Source organism: Syngnathus leptorhynchus, chromosome 14 (assembly GCF_054491065.1).
Source record: "Syngnathus leptorhynchus isolate UIUO chromosome 14, UIUO_Slep, whole genome shotgun sequence".
NCBI classification, from domain to species: Eukaryota; Metazoa; Chordata; class Actinopteri; order Syngnathiformes; family Syngnathidae; genus Syngnathus; species Syngnathus leptorhynchus.
In genome coordinates this window covers 7420131-7436678 of record NC_141208.1, presented here as the reverse complement: position 1 = coordinate 7436678, position 16548 = coordinate 7420131, and the positions used below count along the sequence as shown (strand labels likewise).

Sequence of the window (16548 nt, the reverse complement as noted above, 5' to 3'; positions counted from 1 at the left end):
CCATCTTAATTCTAAGGTACTTCAAAATAAGAGTTGAAGGTACTTCAAAATAAGAGTCAAATAAGTCAAAATACTGTATTTTCCGGTCTATAAGGCGCACCGGACTATAAGGCGCACCTTCAATGAATGGCCCATTTTAAAACGTCCTTATATAAGGCGCACCATAGTCTTCAGCGGGCCACTTATGATTGATTTCATGACACAATGCTTCGGGCCAGTTTAAATTTAGGAATTTGGTCCATATATAAGGTGCACCGGACTATAAGGCGCACTGTCGGCTTTTGAGAAAATTTGGGGTTTTTAGGTGCGCCTTATAGTCCGGAAAATAGGGCAATACTGATATCAGATAAGAGTCCAATAACAGTTGTTACGTTATGTTATTATGAGATTTCACACAAAGTTATTGTGAACACACTTTGTAATTACACCACGAAATATTCTGTTGTCAGAAAAGTGATCAAGTCAAATGAAAAATACAAAATTAAAATACAGACAAGCTTTACGAGCTTGTATCACCTAACATTCTCATATCCACTATGTATGGATCAAAATCAAAACCCTTTATATTCAAATAAGTGCAAAATATCCAGACCTATTTCGTGACTTTGATCAGCTGGAGTACTGGCCTGTGGTGCGTCCTGCAGGGCACACAGCTTGCCAAAAGGCCTAACATGACTATGATCCTCATCTTAGGGGTGTGTATAGGGCGACACCGTTATGTAAATGGTGGTAGTTAGGGAGATAAACATGCATGTTTACTACCTGGGAGAGGCGGTGGGCGGTGTGAGCATGCTGTGCAGGTGCACTGGAAAGTCGAGGGACTCGTAGTTGCTTGCGGGTGGATCATGTTATTAGGGCAGAGCTAAATCCTAGAGGGGTAAAGACAGTGGCTGTGTGTAATGCATAGGTTCATGCTGTCACAATGTCTGAATGTGTTGTGGTTAGGACCACGTGTAACGGAAGTCTCTGAAAAAGGCAGCAGGCATTCCCTACTTGTGACCCGATTGAACTAATTTAGCATTAAATCCTATAATTATTAACAACTGAAAAAAATAGCACCGCACACATCTGCACTTTGGCTTTTCTTCTGCCCCATTAGCGCTAATATTGGTTTTCATCATCAGGTTTACAAGGGGACATGTACAGACATAATCAACAATAGACCACAAAAGAGCCCTCTGTGGCTACAAGATAAAGAAATCGGAGATTGGAACACGTTAGCGCACGCAGCAAACACCTGTAGCTAGCAGATAAGACTTGTCCTTTGGTGACAGAAACAAAAGATTCTGATTTACAACTTTGGTTAACTGTAGCAGAGTATCTGCTGATTATACTCCCACAGCTGCGGACGCATGCGTGTAACACATTGTTGATTTGTGTTTTGTCTTTGATTAAGGCAATTTGTCAGCGGGGCGGCTACATTTGTGTCAGACGGTATCTCGATGGCCTGTGTGTATCGTGTTTGTGTGTGTGTGCATGTGTGTGTGGTGTGCAAAGGTTGTGCGGTAGATTTACAGCTGTCTGCCATGGTAAAACAGCCAGCAGCCAAATTCAAGCAACTGACAAAGGACGGTTAGATTAACATCTGCCTTCAAGCCTTCCTTTTGCTGCTTCCCTACCATTTCTCTCAGCTTGTTAAAATCGGGCTCCTAATTAGCGCTTGCCTAACCTGGTGATAAACTATCAGCTATCCTTCTTACACACTCTGAAGAAAGGGAGACATTTATTTTAGTGGTAGTTGGTCTTTCCTTTTTTTTTACATTTGCATCCGATTCCTTGTCTGTCCTTTTGCTTTGTTTGCAATTATTTCTTTCAAAACCACAACATTTTCCTCCGGCACGTCTATTATTTTAAGTAAGGACGAGAGAAAAAAAATGCAGCTTCAGTTTGACTTGGTTACAACATAGCAAAAAAAATCATTGAAATTGTACATATAGACAATTTTAAATGTGACATTTCTCAACATTTCTCAATAACATCTGAGTGTGATCGACGAAAAGACTACTGCTAATAAAATAAAGCAATTTTAAAGCTACATAGATTTTAATAATTACGCACAACCTAACTCAAATCCAAAGTCCAAGTCGCACTTTTAGAGCCTTCTTTTCTACACCAGCAAACTATTTCAGAAGTATTCTTCTGGGATCCCCCTCAGTCATCACAGAACGTTTGATGCGTTCAATGTCTTCAAAACATCTATCCTCGATCATCTACTTGAGTTTGTCAAAGAGGAGCCAATCAGGTGAATGAGGAGGTTGCAGCCAGCAGCCAGCAGCAATGTTCTTTTCGACAAACTGTCGGTTGTTCGGGGCATTGTGACCAGCCGTGTATTGTGGTTTGTCACGGAAAAGGTCGTTCATAATAAGGTTAACAAAAAAATCCAATCAATCAGTCAATTTCTCTTTCTCTTAATGTGGCTTGTTAAAGCGTTATATTCTTTGACGTCTCCGAGGTCATTCCCGACCAAACAATTCCAAGGACAATCAAGTGCGCCCCGTGTCACATTTAATTTCACAAAGCAAAAGTTTACTTTTTGCTTCATAAATATTTGATTTTCATTCATTGCCTCCAGATTCATTTTATGATTTTTGCAGCCCATTACGACGCTTCTCGCCCTCCCTCCGCCGTGCTCCTCTTCTCTCATTCTGCCCTTCTGTTTCTCTCTCAGCGCCGAGGCCATAGATCTCTGTAACAGGCACTATCTGCAGCCCTAAGCCCTAATGAGGCATCATAAGGAGAACAGTTTGCAGCAGCGCCGCGCTGTCTTTTATTTGCCAAACCATATCTCTTCCTCTGGCTGTTCCCGACTGCCCTCTCCGCATATCTCAATTGCTCCATCAGTCTGCCCCGCTAGCCATATCTCTCCCTCTCTGTCTCTTCTTCCCATCTCCCCCTTCATCTCCTCCTTTCCTCGCTCCGGCTTCCTTGTCGTATTGTGCTTTATCTCTCTTCTCATTCAACCGCCGAGCTCCCCTCTCCCTTTCCCCCGGTCGTGTTGGCTTGAATCATATCTGGCCGTCTACATATGCTAAAGCCTGTGTAATTACAGCAGCTCTTAAATAAAGACACGCTCCTAAAGCTGTCAACTGGAATCACAGCTAAACAAGGCAGGAGGGGCCTCCCGGCAGCTACAAAGCTGTCATACATAGCTACGGATTTATCACCGTCAAGGATGAGGGGAGTGGGAAGGATGTGTTCGTAGACTGGCACAGATAAATCTACCTTTAATTTTTACAGAAAATGTGTGAGGAGAAAAGGAAATGTAGGAAAAATGACATTGATGCGGGTGTGGGCTAAACTACTACAGTAAAATTTTAAGGCCTGTCCACACCAGATGTGACATTTTTGGGACACGTTTCATTTAAAAGGCTTGTTTAGAGATGAAATGGGGAGACTACATTCACCGATCACATGGTCAGGTACGAGACGCTTCAAAGTGATCCATCACGAGTTGTGCAAAAAAAAAAATCTCTTCCTTTCAAGAGGTAAAAATGGAATGGTTTTGATAATATATGGATAACAGATAGTAATTTTGATTGAAACAGTAGACATGTTCTGCACAGTGTGCACTGTTGAGCTCACAATTATTCATCAGCTAATGTAAATTATTTTTTCGGGAATTAAGAAGACTGCAAACATATTGTAGTTTAGCAATCAGCAACAAAACAATTTAAAACTTTTGGTGGTTACCAGTGATTAAAAGTTATTATGCATTGAAATGTTTGTATTTTGTATCATTATGTATTTGTATAATAAATGTAATTTACAATGATGTTTTGAGTGTGTTTACACCAAGTCAGCTGGCATAGGCTCCAGCTGAATGGATGAATGAATGAACAACGGGAGTTGATTCATTTTCAGTTGATTTTCATTGATTGAAAATTTGATTGAAAAAAAAAAAAGGTTTATGTTATTCTTAACAGTATCATTGCAACCATCACTCTCATTTACACACTCACTACTTTTTTAAAAATAGTTTCCTTCAATGTTTATAGATTTTCCTTCAATGTTTATAAGAATGTGTTTAATTAAAGAATACCCAAATATGCAAATATGGTCAAACAGTGTCAAAGACGCTTCATAAGATCAATGTAATTTTGTCAAACTTGTTATAGCACTGCAACTTTGTTTTTGGTCTCATCACGGCATTCTTATTTCTTCACAGCTCTCTATGCTCTCATCATTACCTTGAATTTTCCTCGCAAACATTTGATTAAATTGCCCAACTCTGGCTTTTTAAACAAATCCTCCAGTCTCCCATCTCTCTCTTTCCCCACCCTCCTCCAGTCCTCTACTATTTCCACCTCTCTCTTTTGGTCTTAACTTCTGCAAAGCAGCAGTACAGATTGATCAGTCTCTAAAGGCAGTGTGCTATATGCTGCTGATGTCGCACTATCCTCCATCAAATAGGGAACTGTGTGTGTGTCTGAGAAGTGCAGAGCGAAAGTGGAGGGGACATTTTTTTAAATGTATTAATCGTCGTGGTAACATGGGATGAGAGTGGCAGAGACAGGCTCTTTTTTTTACAGCAGCCGCATGTGACAAATGTGAGCACATGCCAATACACACAGACACACAAACAGACACACACAGAGGCATGTAATTTCTGCTCGTGCATGAAAAATCTCAGCCATAAGGGCAATGCATTCCTTACCAAACACACACACCTAAAAGAACACACCACCAATGGGGAAATACAAAATAATTCACTAGTAATCACTAAAACTCTTCCATTGGTATTCATCCGGATTCGCTATGATTAATAGCTATCCACTCCAAACTTTATCTCTCTTAAAACAGTGTTGATGCATGTTTGCACACATAAACAAATGGAATTTCTTGATCTACAGTCAGTTTTTCTTCCAATTCACCTTTATTGTTTGTGTTTTTATCTATATATTCTTTCCATTAATCACATTTGCATTAGCTCTAGAAGTTTTTATGAAGATTCATGTGCAATTTCCTACATCAATAAAACATACACTTTATAAATGTAATGGAAAAGTGTGTATTTGGGGGGGAAAAAATAAACAGTGAGGCATAAACGATGCTTGGAGATTTTGGGAAGTCCTGACGTACGGTTTTGTTTTTGTTTTTGGAAAACATGTAGATGTTAATCGAAGGCTTTAAGGTGTGCAAGAGTAATACGTGTCTGGTCAAGATGTTTGCAGGGCCACAGAGGAGATGATGGAGGAAGAGCCGAAGGGTGAAGGACATGAGAGCATGCAGAGCCAAGGAGTGGAAGAAATCCGGGAGGGAGAAAGGGATGAAGGCAATGGAGGAGAGGAAAGAGAGTGGAAGAGAGGTGACAAGGCTTCGGGGACAGACAGAGACATGAATAATTCATCAACACTTGTGATGGACAGATTAGAGGGAAAAATGAAGAGGGACAGAGCGGGAGGGAGAAAAGGGGAAGAGGAAGCTGGGAATGAAAGTGGTGGAAGGAAGGGGAGGAATAAAATGACTAACAGAGAGAGAGAACCAAGAGAAGAAGAAAGCAAGTGAAGGGTGGAGGGGCCACACACTGGAGTTCTTTGATCCTAACAAACCTCTCTCACCCTGACACCACCATGCCATCTGGGGCCCACACTGCAAGTGTGTGTGTCTGTGTGTGCATGAGACCCAGAGACAAGACAAAGGAGTGGAGATGCTACAGTACGTGTCATTTTAATCCAAATTAAGTGCAGTTACATACTGTTTAGCTATAAAGATATATATATATATATATTTTTTTGTAAATGCTACCAGACTTGCACACATCAATCGCAATTGGTGCTCTGTTTTTCCCCCAGATCAGAAATGCACCCTTTTAATATTAGTTCAATATATCTATTACTGTTTTTCTTACTAGCGTGAATAATTTTGGGTCTCCAGGTGATGGTATCTCATTTCATTCAAATGCAGAAACTTAATGTAAATAATTAATGTAATCAAATGAAAATACTAAAAAAACAACTATTGTGCCAAGATTCATGTGATCAAAAATATGCACCTGGAACAAAATATTTGAACACACAAACAGACTTTAGACTTCAGTTTTAACTTCACACGGAATCCCAATGAAGTCCATCAATTTGATTGAATTTTGAATTTTCAACCCCCCATTTTTTTGACTTTGACATGTTTTGTTTTTTTTCTCTCCTTTCCCATTTTCTCTTCCAGCGATTGCACCTGCCTTTCAATTATCACAGCCAACACTTTTCAGCTTATAGAGCGCGTGTATATCAGCAGGAGCAGGGTCAGCATGCAGCCTGTCCACATTATACTCTGGCCCTGCCTCGCTACAGACAACAACCTCACCTTGTTGGAGTCTCCCCTCTGACTCACACACGCTCCCAAACTGCCATTACCGTTTGGCCAGCAATCAGCTATTACCAAAGACCTTGCGCTGGGCTGTGGCAACGGGTCGAAAAACGTGACCTGAACAGCATTTCTGACATTGAACTAAAGTCAGCTTTATTTTTCTTTTCCTGTTTTTTTCTAAATGTATCATAAAAGCTGCTGTGGATATAATATGTTTATATTGTTATCGTTATGGGTAATGTAAAATGTCTCTCAAGTAATATGCTTTTGTTAAAGTCCAATGAGGCGTTTTATTATCATGGACCTCTCCCTTAAATGCTGGAAAAGTCTTTCTTTTGAGTCTGTCTTTTAGCTTTCAATAGCTTTAAAAGTACGGCACCATTACATTTGGGGGAAAACATTTGCAGAGTGAAACTATGCACAGCACACAAATGTCAAAGTGCACTTTTACCTTAACATTTGTACAAATCTGAATTTTCTGGAACCAAACTCAAAAGAGTGGGATGTCTGACTTGTGGAACCCATCAGGTTGACTTTAATTCCTTCTGGGTTGTTAGTTGAATTCCAATCGGTCAAATAAAAAAATAGTTTTTCCACTGGGAAATAAAATCAGTATATTAATTATTAAATTAATATTATATATATTATAACCGATATATGTTAATTTATATTAATTATTATATTAATAATTTGCATCACAAAATCTGTGCTTTCAAGTAACATGTTCCCATTGTCCATTGCATGCAGGGCTACTAACGACTTGTGTAGCCTCGATTGGTAGTGTCCCAGAGGTCATAGGTCTCTTCGCATAGTAGAAGGCAATGTGCAGCTTGTGTGTTAATAAGGTGGTCTAATTGAAACAAAACTGTCATCTATAACAACGACATGAAATAGAGATAGAAAGAAAGTGGCAAACTCTGTCACCTTTGTGTTTTATGTTATAGAAACTCCCATTCAAAATTGTAATTGGTTCAATATCTGAAAAACTGTTGAATTGATTATACAATCAACCATATTTTATCTCATTTAACAATGCTTCAGGACAACGGATGTGCAGGAGACATCAGGCTGTGTTAAGCACTTGTGCACTTACACACACATGCACACAAACACACACCCTCCTCTGTTGGGTGTAGAGGAGAATCAATATGTCTTTGAATGAGGGTCAGAAGGGTTGTCTGCCCAGGGAGAGCTGACAGATTTGCTCTCTTTTGCTCTGCTAAGCCTCTGCCTTCTTTTAACACCCCCCGACACACACTCATACACACAAATATCGAGATGCAGAAACACACTCATACAGATGGAGAGTGGGGGGGGGGGGGGGAGCGTGCACACTACACACATATGCACAAAGATGTGACACTTGTCCCAGAGGGCAGAATTCCTCGCATTTTGCCGAGAGGGTGTGACATTAGTCGCTCTACATCGAAATGAACCCTGCTGCGCACCCCAGCAAACATGTTTACTGTGTTAGTGAAGGCAACAGAGGCCTGGCTTGGAATACAGAACATGATCAATCAGCTGGAACGCACACCATGACACTCAAATTTAGAAGACGAAAAAAAAAAACACAGGTTTATTCCAAGGTGACACATCGTGGATTTCTTTTTTTTTTTTTATTGTTCTTTGCGAAACTCTGCAGTCGTGCAACATGACATGCACAAGTATTTTCTCTCAAGGTGTTGTGTGCGTGCGTATGTATACCATATGTGCATGCATTAACATACTAAAACAGTAATTAGTAATCAGTCAAGTAGCTAAAGACGTGGATCAATGAGCTTTTAAAACCAGTCATTTAATAATTACAACCATCAATAGTCACACACTGATTCATTACTGCACCGCACTACTCATCATTCTGCTCTTTCTCGACTGATATGAGCAGTTTATCATTGCAGAGAGCTCATGTTTATGAAATAGAGCTTCATTGCATTAATCTGGCATCAAGTAGATGATTATTATTTTTACTATTATTATTCTTAGTAGTAGTATTTCACAGATGGAAACACAAAACCCTTTTGCGTTAATACTGTACAAACAATAACAGAAAGAAAGAACAAGATGACTCCAGGAAAGTCCCAGAAGCCTTTGCAATCAGTTTCTCATGACCTTGACTCTGCAATCACTTTCACTCAACAAAGATGAAGTCCAGCTGACAGCTACAGGATCTGAATATGAGCTAAGTTGCACATCATGAAGGTGCTCCAGTGCCTTTTTTTGTATCCAGTATTGCGTGTGTGTGTGTGTGTGTGCATGTGTGCGTGTGTGTGTTCATGCATGTGTGGCACGGATGCACAATTACCAAGCAGGCGCGAATCGATAGGTGCCTGCTGACAGATGGATTAGCACGGTAAACAGATGATACACACACCGCTAAATTATTCATCTGCTGAACAGTGGGCTGGGATTCCTCACACACTCAGTGACGGACTGGGGAGAAGAGGAGTAAGATGAAGGGGGGTTGGAAGGGAAAGTTAGAAGATTAAAGATGATGAGAGGATTGCTTTACTCCTTTGAGATTCTCACAAACAGTATGTTGACTTTGGAAAAGCTCGGACCCGGGTCTGGAACTGTTTAAGTGTGTTTGCTGCTGTCTGTTCTGCTTGGCTAAACTTTCCTCTGATGCGGCTTTTAAGTATGCTGCGCCACCACAGAGGAAAAGACATTTGCCATACGGAACACACCGTCATATTAGCAAAGAGTGACATACTCATCTTGAAATTTATCCCCGTCTTTGTCTCAAGTGCAGGCAAATCCGTGATCATCGGCTGTTCACGCCTTTAACAAATGCAATTTCACACACGTACAAGTAGACGCGAGAGAATAGGTTGGACAAACCTGACCATGTCATAGGGACAATATTTGATGCTACGGTTGTCGTTGATTTTACAAATAGGTTTGTTTTCAAATGTGCCGCATTATTGTGGGATATCCTTGGAAGAGTGCATTGAGCTACTTCATTAAAATGCCAAGGCCTAAAATTCACAAATAACTTGTATGTCTTAATGTAGTCATCACAATTAAATGAGATAAATGATTTTTGAAAATAGCGCTGGATTGTTTTAGGTTACATTGGACATGTATATTCCGTCCAAGTCTCATAGTTTAAAATTGCTTATATAAGGTAAGGAACTGACGTTTTTTATGGTGTTTTCTACTTAGTTCTGCAGTGACCACTATGACTTTAGATTCATTCGCAAATCATATGAGCAAGCACACACTCTAACATGTATGTAAAGGAACCAATATTGATTTTTTTCAGTTTACAAAAGGACTGGGGGTGGGGTTAAGGCTGCAGATGTTAATTTGAATTTACAATTTTGACAAAAAGATGGAATATAAAATAAAATCTCTATCTCTGTGCAAGCCAAACTTCTGATTTTAATCTTGTGTCAAATGTTACAGGTGTAAGTGTTTTTGCACTACTTGTAATATATATAAGAGGTGATCTTATGGGCCTTTGTGAACTCTCAGTACAGTACAGTAAGGACAACCAACAATCTCAAACCAAGCCAAACACACACACACATGCACACACAAACTGTTCGTTCGCATCATGGCTACCATCAGCAGGAACCAATCAGATTTGATGAATAATTCAAAATTAAAGAGGGTGTGACCAGGACAGGGAGGGGTAAGGCCCCTCTGCCAAGCCAGCAGGCCTTTTTGGAAACAGTTTGTGTGTGTGAGAGAGGGTGTGTTGCTGTGCATGAAAGTGAGAGAAGTGTGGGGGGTATGGGGGGGGGGGGGTCTGTCACACAAGACTGCATCCACAAACTGGCTGCAGATTAGATTACTGAGGAGGAGAAGAGGGGAGGGGTGTCGAGAGGAAGTGAGAAGGATATAAGGACAGCGATGGAGGGAGGAGTGATGAGGAAGAATAAAAAGATGCAGCAGAGGTGTGACGAAGAAAGCAGACAAAATGAAAAGGAAACGGGTCTCGCAACTCATCTGGATGAGGAGATTTGTGAATACCATGAATCACTGCAGGCTGAGCTGTTTGCTATAGAAGATCAATAACTTTTTTTGTACTTCTGAATCAGTCCGGTGATGATTTTGTGTGTGTGTGTTTCTGGGTTGTTTCGCTCTGTGTTATCAGCAGAAAATTAAGTGGGGGTTTTTAAGATTTATTTTTTTTTTCACAAAAAACTATGCTTTAATAAAACTATGGAAAAACATTACGGCCCATAAAATGTATCCACAAGTGTTGGTACTTTTGAAGAACGCTCACACACAAACACGCACGCACGCACACACACACACACACACACACACACACACACACACACACACACACACACACACACACACACACACACACACACACACACACACACACGTTATGTGTGTTCAAATGGAGTGGCTGGGCCAACAAAAGGATCGACAGGAAGGGACTAATCCTCGAGCCAAACCATCATTGCAACAGTGACCACAAGACTCTCACATCAACCAATTCTGCTTGTTTGTATGTGCCGCACAGACAAGGGATGGACTGTTCATAAGAAAGATTAAAAACCTTTGAGTCTTTTTCTCTTAAAGCTAGAGTTTAGAGTGGGGATATTATCAGGAAGCAGCTATCCATACGATTGGTTTTACAGAAGAGTGACAACCACTACCCTAATAGGCCGGGCTGGGTGGGCAGTTGTGTGTGTGTGTGGCGCACAGTTGGGGACTGACAGGGAGACAACAAGGCTTTTAACATCTGGCTAAGCACTGTCAAGAAGACACACATACACAAACATGCACACACTCGAGTTGGCTGGTGAGTCCCAGTCCTAATTATTAGAACACTCTTACTTAACTTAACCCCGCCACTGGACCGTGACAGGCAGAGATGGGGGGGAAGAAGGGCCGCCAAGGTGGCGGGCGACAGATTTTTAAGAAGACAAGAGGAAGGATGAGCGTTTCTGTCTCCTAGACAGATTTTTTTTTAACCTCACAAGTATCACAGCAAGGGGAAGAAAAAAAAGAGGACATGAATACATGAAGAAAAAATGGAACGTAGGAGAATTCCGAGTTGTCTTTGCATGGCAATGTGAAAATTAAATCCCAATCCCCAACATGATGTTCCACTCTTCTCTTTTTTTAAGGACTCTATGTTTATCACAAAACAATTTGCACTACATGAATCCAACAACCCAAAACAACTTTTCTCTGTGGACATTTAGAACAAAATGCAATATGTCTGTTTTGTAACCTTGACAATTGACTTGTATTTACTTCTTTTATTTAATAACCTTACAGTTCATTTGTCTTATTCAACTTACTGCAGCAGTGGAAAACATTTTTGCATTCTTACATACTCTCTTTTGCTGAGTCTGATTTTCTAAGCGATAGTATGTGAATGGAGTACTCTAAAAATGTTCCTTAGATGTGCGTTTGACTAGTTGTTTGTGTTTATGTGCCCTGCGATTGGCTAGCAAACATTTCTGGTTGTACGACAACTTCCTGAAGAGCGCCGGGATAAACTGCGGCACACCCGCAACCTTAATGAGGATATGCGATTTGAAAAATGGATGGATAGTTAAAAGTGGATGGTTCAGTGATCCAAATTTGGCAGGGTCAGGATCAGTGTGCATCTGATGATACAAACAAACAGTCCACAGCTGTCACACATTGAAAACGGAGGACGATGAGGATCTGGTTAGGAACAAGGCATCGAGAAAAGATGGAGAGATATGTCAGATCCAAAAGAAAACAAAGATCAGCGCAAATGCTGGATACCAACGCATGTGCATGAATAACTGATATATACAAAAACAGAATCCTTGCTGCAAACAAACAAATGTGCCAAGACTGTCAACAGTGCAATAATTCCATCTATCTATCCATTTTCTGAACCGCCTACTCCCCACGGGGGTCGCGGGCGTGCTGGTGCCTATCCCAGCCGTCATCGGGGAGTAGGCGGTGGACACCCTGAACTGGTTGCCAGCCAATCGCAGGGCACACAGAGACGAACAACCATCCGCACTCGCACGCATACCTAGGGACAATTCAGAGTCTTCAATTGGCCTACCACGCATGTTTTTGCGATGTGGGAGGAAACCGGAGTGCCTGGAGAAAACCCACGCGGGCACGGGGAGAACATGCAAACTCCACACAAGGAGGGCCGGAGGTGGAATCGAACCCGCACCCTCCGAACTGTGAGGCGGCCGTGCTACCCAGAGTGCCACCGAGCCACCACAATAATTCCAATCACACACAATTTCTATGACTTTTTTTTTTTTTTTTTAAAGAATCCTTTTGATTGGAGCTGCTTTGTATTAAAGTATTATTACATAACAGTAATACCATTTATAATAATGACATGTTTTGGCCTAAAAGGCGTGATGGGGACTTTATGTGTAGGTTTAGCACTTGATATGTTAGCGGCTTTAGCTAACAGCCGTCGTGTCTGCCTGTGCATTGGGGGGATTTGTGAGGGCTTTGCATAGTGCGTCCGTCAAGCATTTTGTACAGAGATGACAGAAGTGGATGCAGAACGTCGGGATGAACTACTTGTTTAAGTCATATTAGAATATTTAGTTCAAAAAAAGGAATTCCTCACACGCCTAGGATTAGGTGTGAGATGATTGGTGCGTAATCACATAATATTGAAGTATTTTTCCCCTTATAACGGTAATTTAACTTGTCTCTTTTCTGAAAAGAAAGAAGAAGAAATGCTGTATGTCCCTCATGGCTGCTGTTTTACAAAAGAAATCATTCATTTGCATGGTATAGTTAGTTTCATGTCACGTTATGTATCTGTCGACATCCCACTAGCAGCCTTTTCTGTAAAAAATGTTCCAGTTCCAAACCTCATGGGGTTGTGCTAAAGTGTTGTTGGGCTTTTACGCATCTCTACTCATTGAACAGAACCAGTGAAGGAGAACCCATAATTCTTTGCTGTGAGCAGAGCCACCACACATCCAATTGCATTAGAGGCCTATGGTAAAGGTGGAGGCTTCTCCTGCCAAGACTTAACCTGATTAGATTGGGATTCAGCCGTTCCAAAGACAGCACAGAAACCCCTTTTTTTATTACATGTTCTTAAAAAGCTTTAGTGTTGTTGAACTGAATCGGTTTCTCAATGTCTAACATATGCTACATTTTTGATATTATACAAATAGATGCTTAATATTGAAATAATCTCTCTGATGGTTTTATGTACTTTAAGACTTCTTCCTTCAGCCATCCAGGTCTCTTCTCTACTTCCCACCCATTGTTTTTTTAATCAGATGAGCTTTTGTCATTTATGAGTTCATGGATTCATCCCACAAAAATACACTTCAGATTGAAACCTTTGAAAGACGACTGGAAAAATAGCACAGATAACAGTGTAAGGATGAATATGAATATTATAATATGAATGATTTTTCACTAGAACTACTAGTGTTTGTGATTGTAACATTTCCTTCCATTACCATCACGCTCACACACACGGATCAAAATGCATGGATGCACGCACATGCACACACACACACACACACACACACACACACACACACACACACACACACACACACACACACACACACACACATATATCCTCGTATGGTTTCAGGAATGTGTGCAAATATTTGGGCCGCCAGGGTGGAACTATGATGAATACTGATGGCAAGGAGCATGGCCGACATACGCACACAAACCTGTACACAAACACACACATACTACACATTGAGTATGCAGAGTGGGGAAGGGCCAAATGGCATCCCCTTCCCCTGGTAAATGCTAATGTGACTAGTAGAGCTTGTTGGTTTGTGAATCAGTGATTGGTTGAGCCAAGTGAGATGATGACAAGAAAACATAGATGGGATTGTTTCTTGGGGTGTGTGATGCAAGTGTGTAACATTCTTTTGGTAGTTGTTTTTTTTAATTCAAGGACCCCAATTGGATTTGCCTACATGAGTTATTTTTTCTTCTTCTTGTGACTTTTTTCAGTAATCACATCGCAAAAAAACATTGCATTCATTGTTTGTTGATTATTAATGTGTATGTTGCAAAAGGGAGGAAACTTAAATGAGGACTTACAGCGTTCCATGCGGTCCTCAGGGCTGGAGGAAGTCTCTCGGTCTGAAAGGAGGCCAGACACAGCAAAGATCTTCTTTCCGCTGTCCTCTACGGCCTTCAGGGCGCTGCTTGGCGAGCTCCCAGGTGGGATCTGGGCGCCACCAAAGTCATATTCTTTACCCTCAGCATCAGAATAACGGAGATGGGGGGAAGCGTCTGGATCCAGGCAGCCTTTGAGACGCTTAGCTGGGGTGAAGGCAGACTGATACCCGCCTGGTACTCCATCTCGATCCTCAGGAGAAGCAAAGGGCCTGAAGGCCCCAACGCCACTGTGGTTCAACATGCTGATTGGTGAGCAGTCCAGATTAGGTGGAGCAAACTGATGATGGAGGTGGAGGAGGGATGGAGGAAAGTCCCTGTTGGGGAAACCTGGTGGGACAGCACCTTGGCGGTGATACATTGATGCAAAGGTGTACGAACCATTATTAAATGGCAAGTGAACATCTTTCTCAACAGAAACGGGGACACCAAATGGCCGTGGTTGCTGGCAAGGAATAGAAGCATCGCGAGAAGCTTCAGCAGTGGAGGCCAGGACCATGAGGGCTGGAGAGGCCAGGGGGTTCGGCAAGTAGGAGGAACTCTCCATCTTGAATGCTGCTCTGTGGAGGTCCATGTTGAAGTAGATGAGATTGGTTGAGAAGATTTTGGGAGGAAGAGGAGGAACTATTTCCTCCTCAGAGAAACTGAAAACAGACCCTGTGGAAAGGGTCTCCAATAAGAGTCGTGAGTCTTGCGGGTCAGTAAGCTACCTGGCTACGATTGCGGTTTTAGTTCATTACTCTTCAGCAGAGCTAAAATCTACTTTGGTTGTGTAACATTTGTTGGAATAGACTTTCTTCTGTCCGGGATGTTCTACTCTATGCCTTATTCTGTCCGGTTGAATCTGGAGTTGAAGCCCTTTAATTGGAGTCTGTCGTGAGGGTTGGTTGTCACAGTGGGTTCCTCATCTTCCTGTGGTCAAACTGTGAAGAGACAAAACCCAAATGTTAGATTACAGCCATCTCCTGCTTCTTCCATATGTGGTGTATCAAAAAAAAAAAAAAAATCACAGAAGCTGCTTCTCAGCATTTTGCCCCAAAGATTCCTTCCCAGTGTTCAATCCTCTAAAGCCTCCAAAAAACTAATCGTTACCACCTTCATCCCTGATTGCCGCACTCTTTAGAAAAAAAGTTCACAAATCACATCTCTCCACTCATATTCTTTGTTGCACTCTATCGAATGCCTCCTGCTTGTCCTCTATTTTGCAAATCAATCCACCCCCCACCTCTCAGAATCCTCATCTCCTCTCATCCTCCTAGCACTATTTCTCCTCCCTCTGCCATCTCCGATCACAGTCTAAGCCGCTTATTCTTACCATCTCCCAGATCTTACTGGACCGGAACCACTTGTCTCAAGATAAGAGCCCAAACATATTTTTGCCGCCCACCCGCATGCCGACAGACATATCTGATAAGAATCGATGAGGTTCAACCCATCAAGTAAAGTACATACGATAAACTTTCATGCTATTCTACACTCCATGCCATCTTTTAATTTGACAATTTTTTTTGCTATTTGACCTCCCTTTTTGCAGTTCCCATCTCCTCAGATAGCTTCTTCTCACCCTCCTTTCCGAACTCTCTTCTCCCTTGGGTGATTCAGATGGGTGATATCATATCAGACCCCTCCATCTGCCATCCAGGAAATCTGACTGAGTGAATAAATTAGCTGTACTTGACCTCACGACCCCAGCATCCGCGGCAACAGTCTCGAATTCATTCTCTCCGGGATTAGATCAGAGTGCATGATTGGTCGAGCTGGCGTATGCAGACGGGCAGCCAATGAAACGATAAAATAACATTTAAGAGATGTTTATCCCAAAAGGGTAACTTGAAGGTGGGTGGTTTTTTGAGCATTAAAAAATGCTATGAAACTGCTGCGGAGGAAGACTTTGGAACTTGGTTATGGATTTAAAGTTGATATCGTTAGCAATCCGCTCTAGGTAAAACCTGTTACGATCGATTAGTAAACTTGATCTGGGCTTTGGCGCACTCACCTAACTCCAACAAGAAAACACGTGCCAAAGCCCAGGGTAAATTGAGAGGAGGCACCCGGGTACTGTGAGATGTTTTACATTACCGCAAGCTGATGCAGTGGTGAGAATGGCTGAGGCTAACACACTTTTGATCTGGACTGATACCATGTGATCTCAGATGA

At 41.6% G+C, this 16548-nt stretch overlaps 1 protein-coding gene across 8 annotated transcripts in view; it reads right to left on the bottom strand.

Annotated features, from left to right (window-relative positions):
- rnf220a (ring finger protein 220a) overlaps positions 1-16548 on the bottom strand; it is a 172420-nt gene that overhangs the window by 78597 nt on the left and 77275 nt on the right. For all 8 annotated transcript variants that reach the window (XM_085930215.1, XM_085930216.1, XM_085930219.1 and 5 more), the window contains one exon: positions 14314-15314. In XM_085930215.1, coding sequence (XP_085786341.1) covers positions 14314-14965 — 652 coding nt within the window. In that variant the 5' untranslated portion in view covers positions 14966-15314. The remainder of the gene's footprint in view (positions 1-14313; positions 15315-16548) is intronic.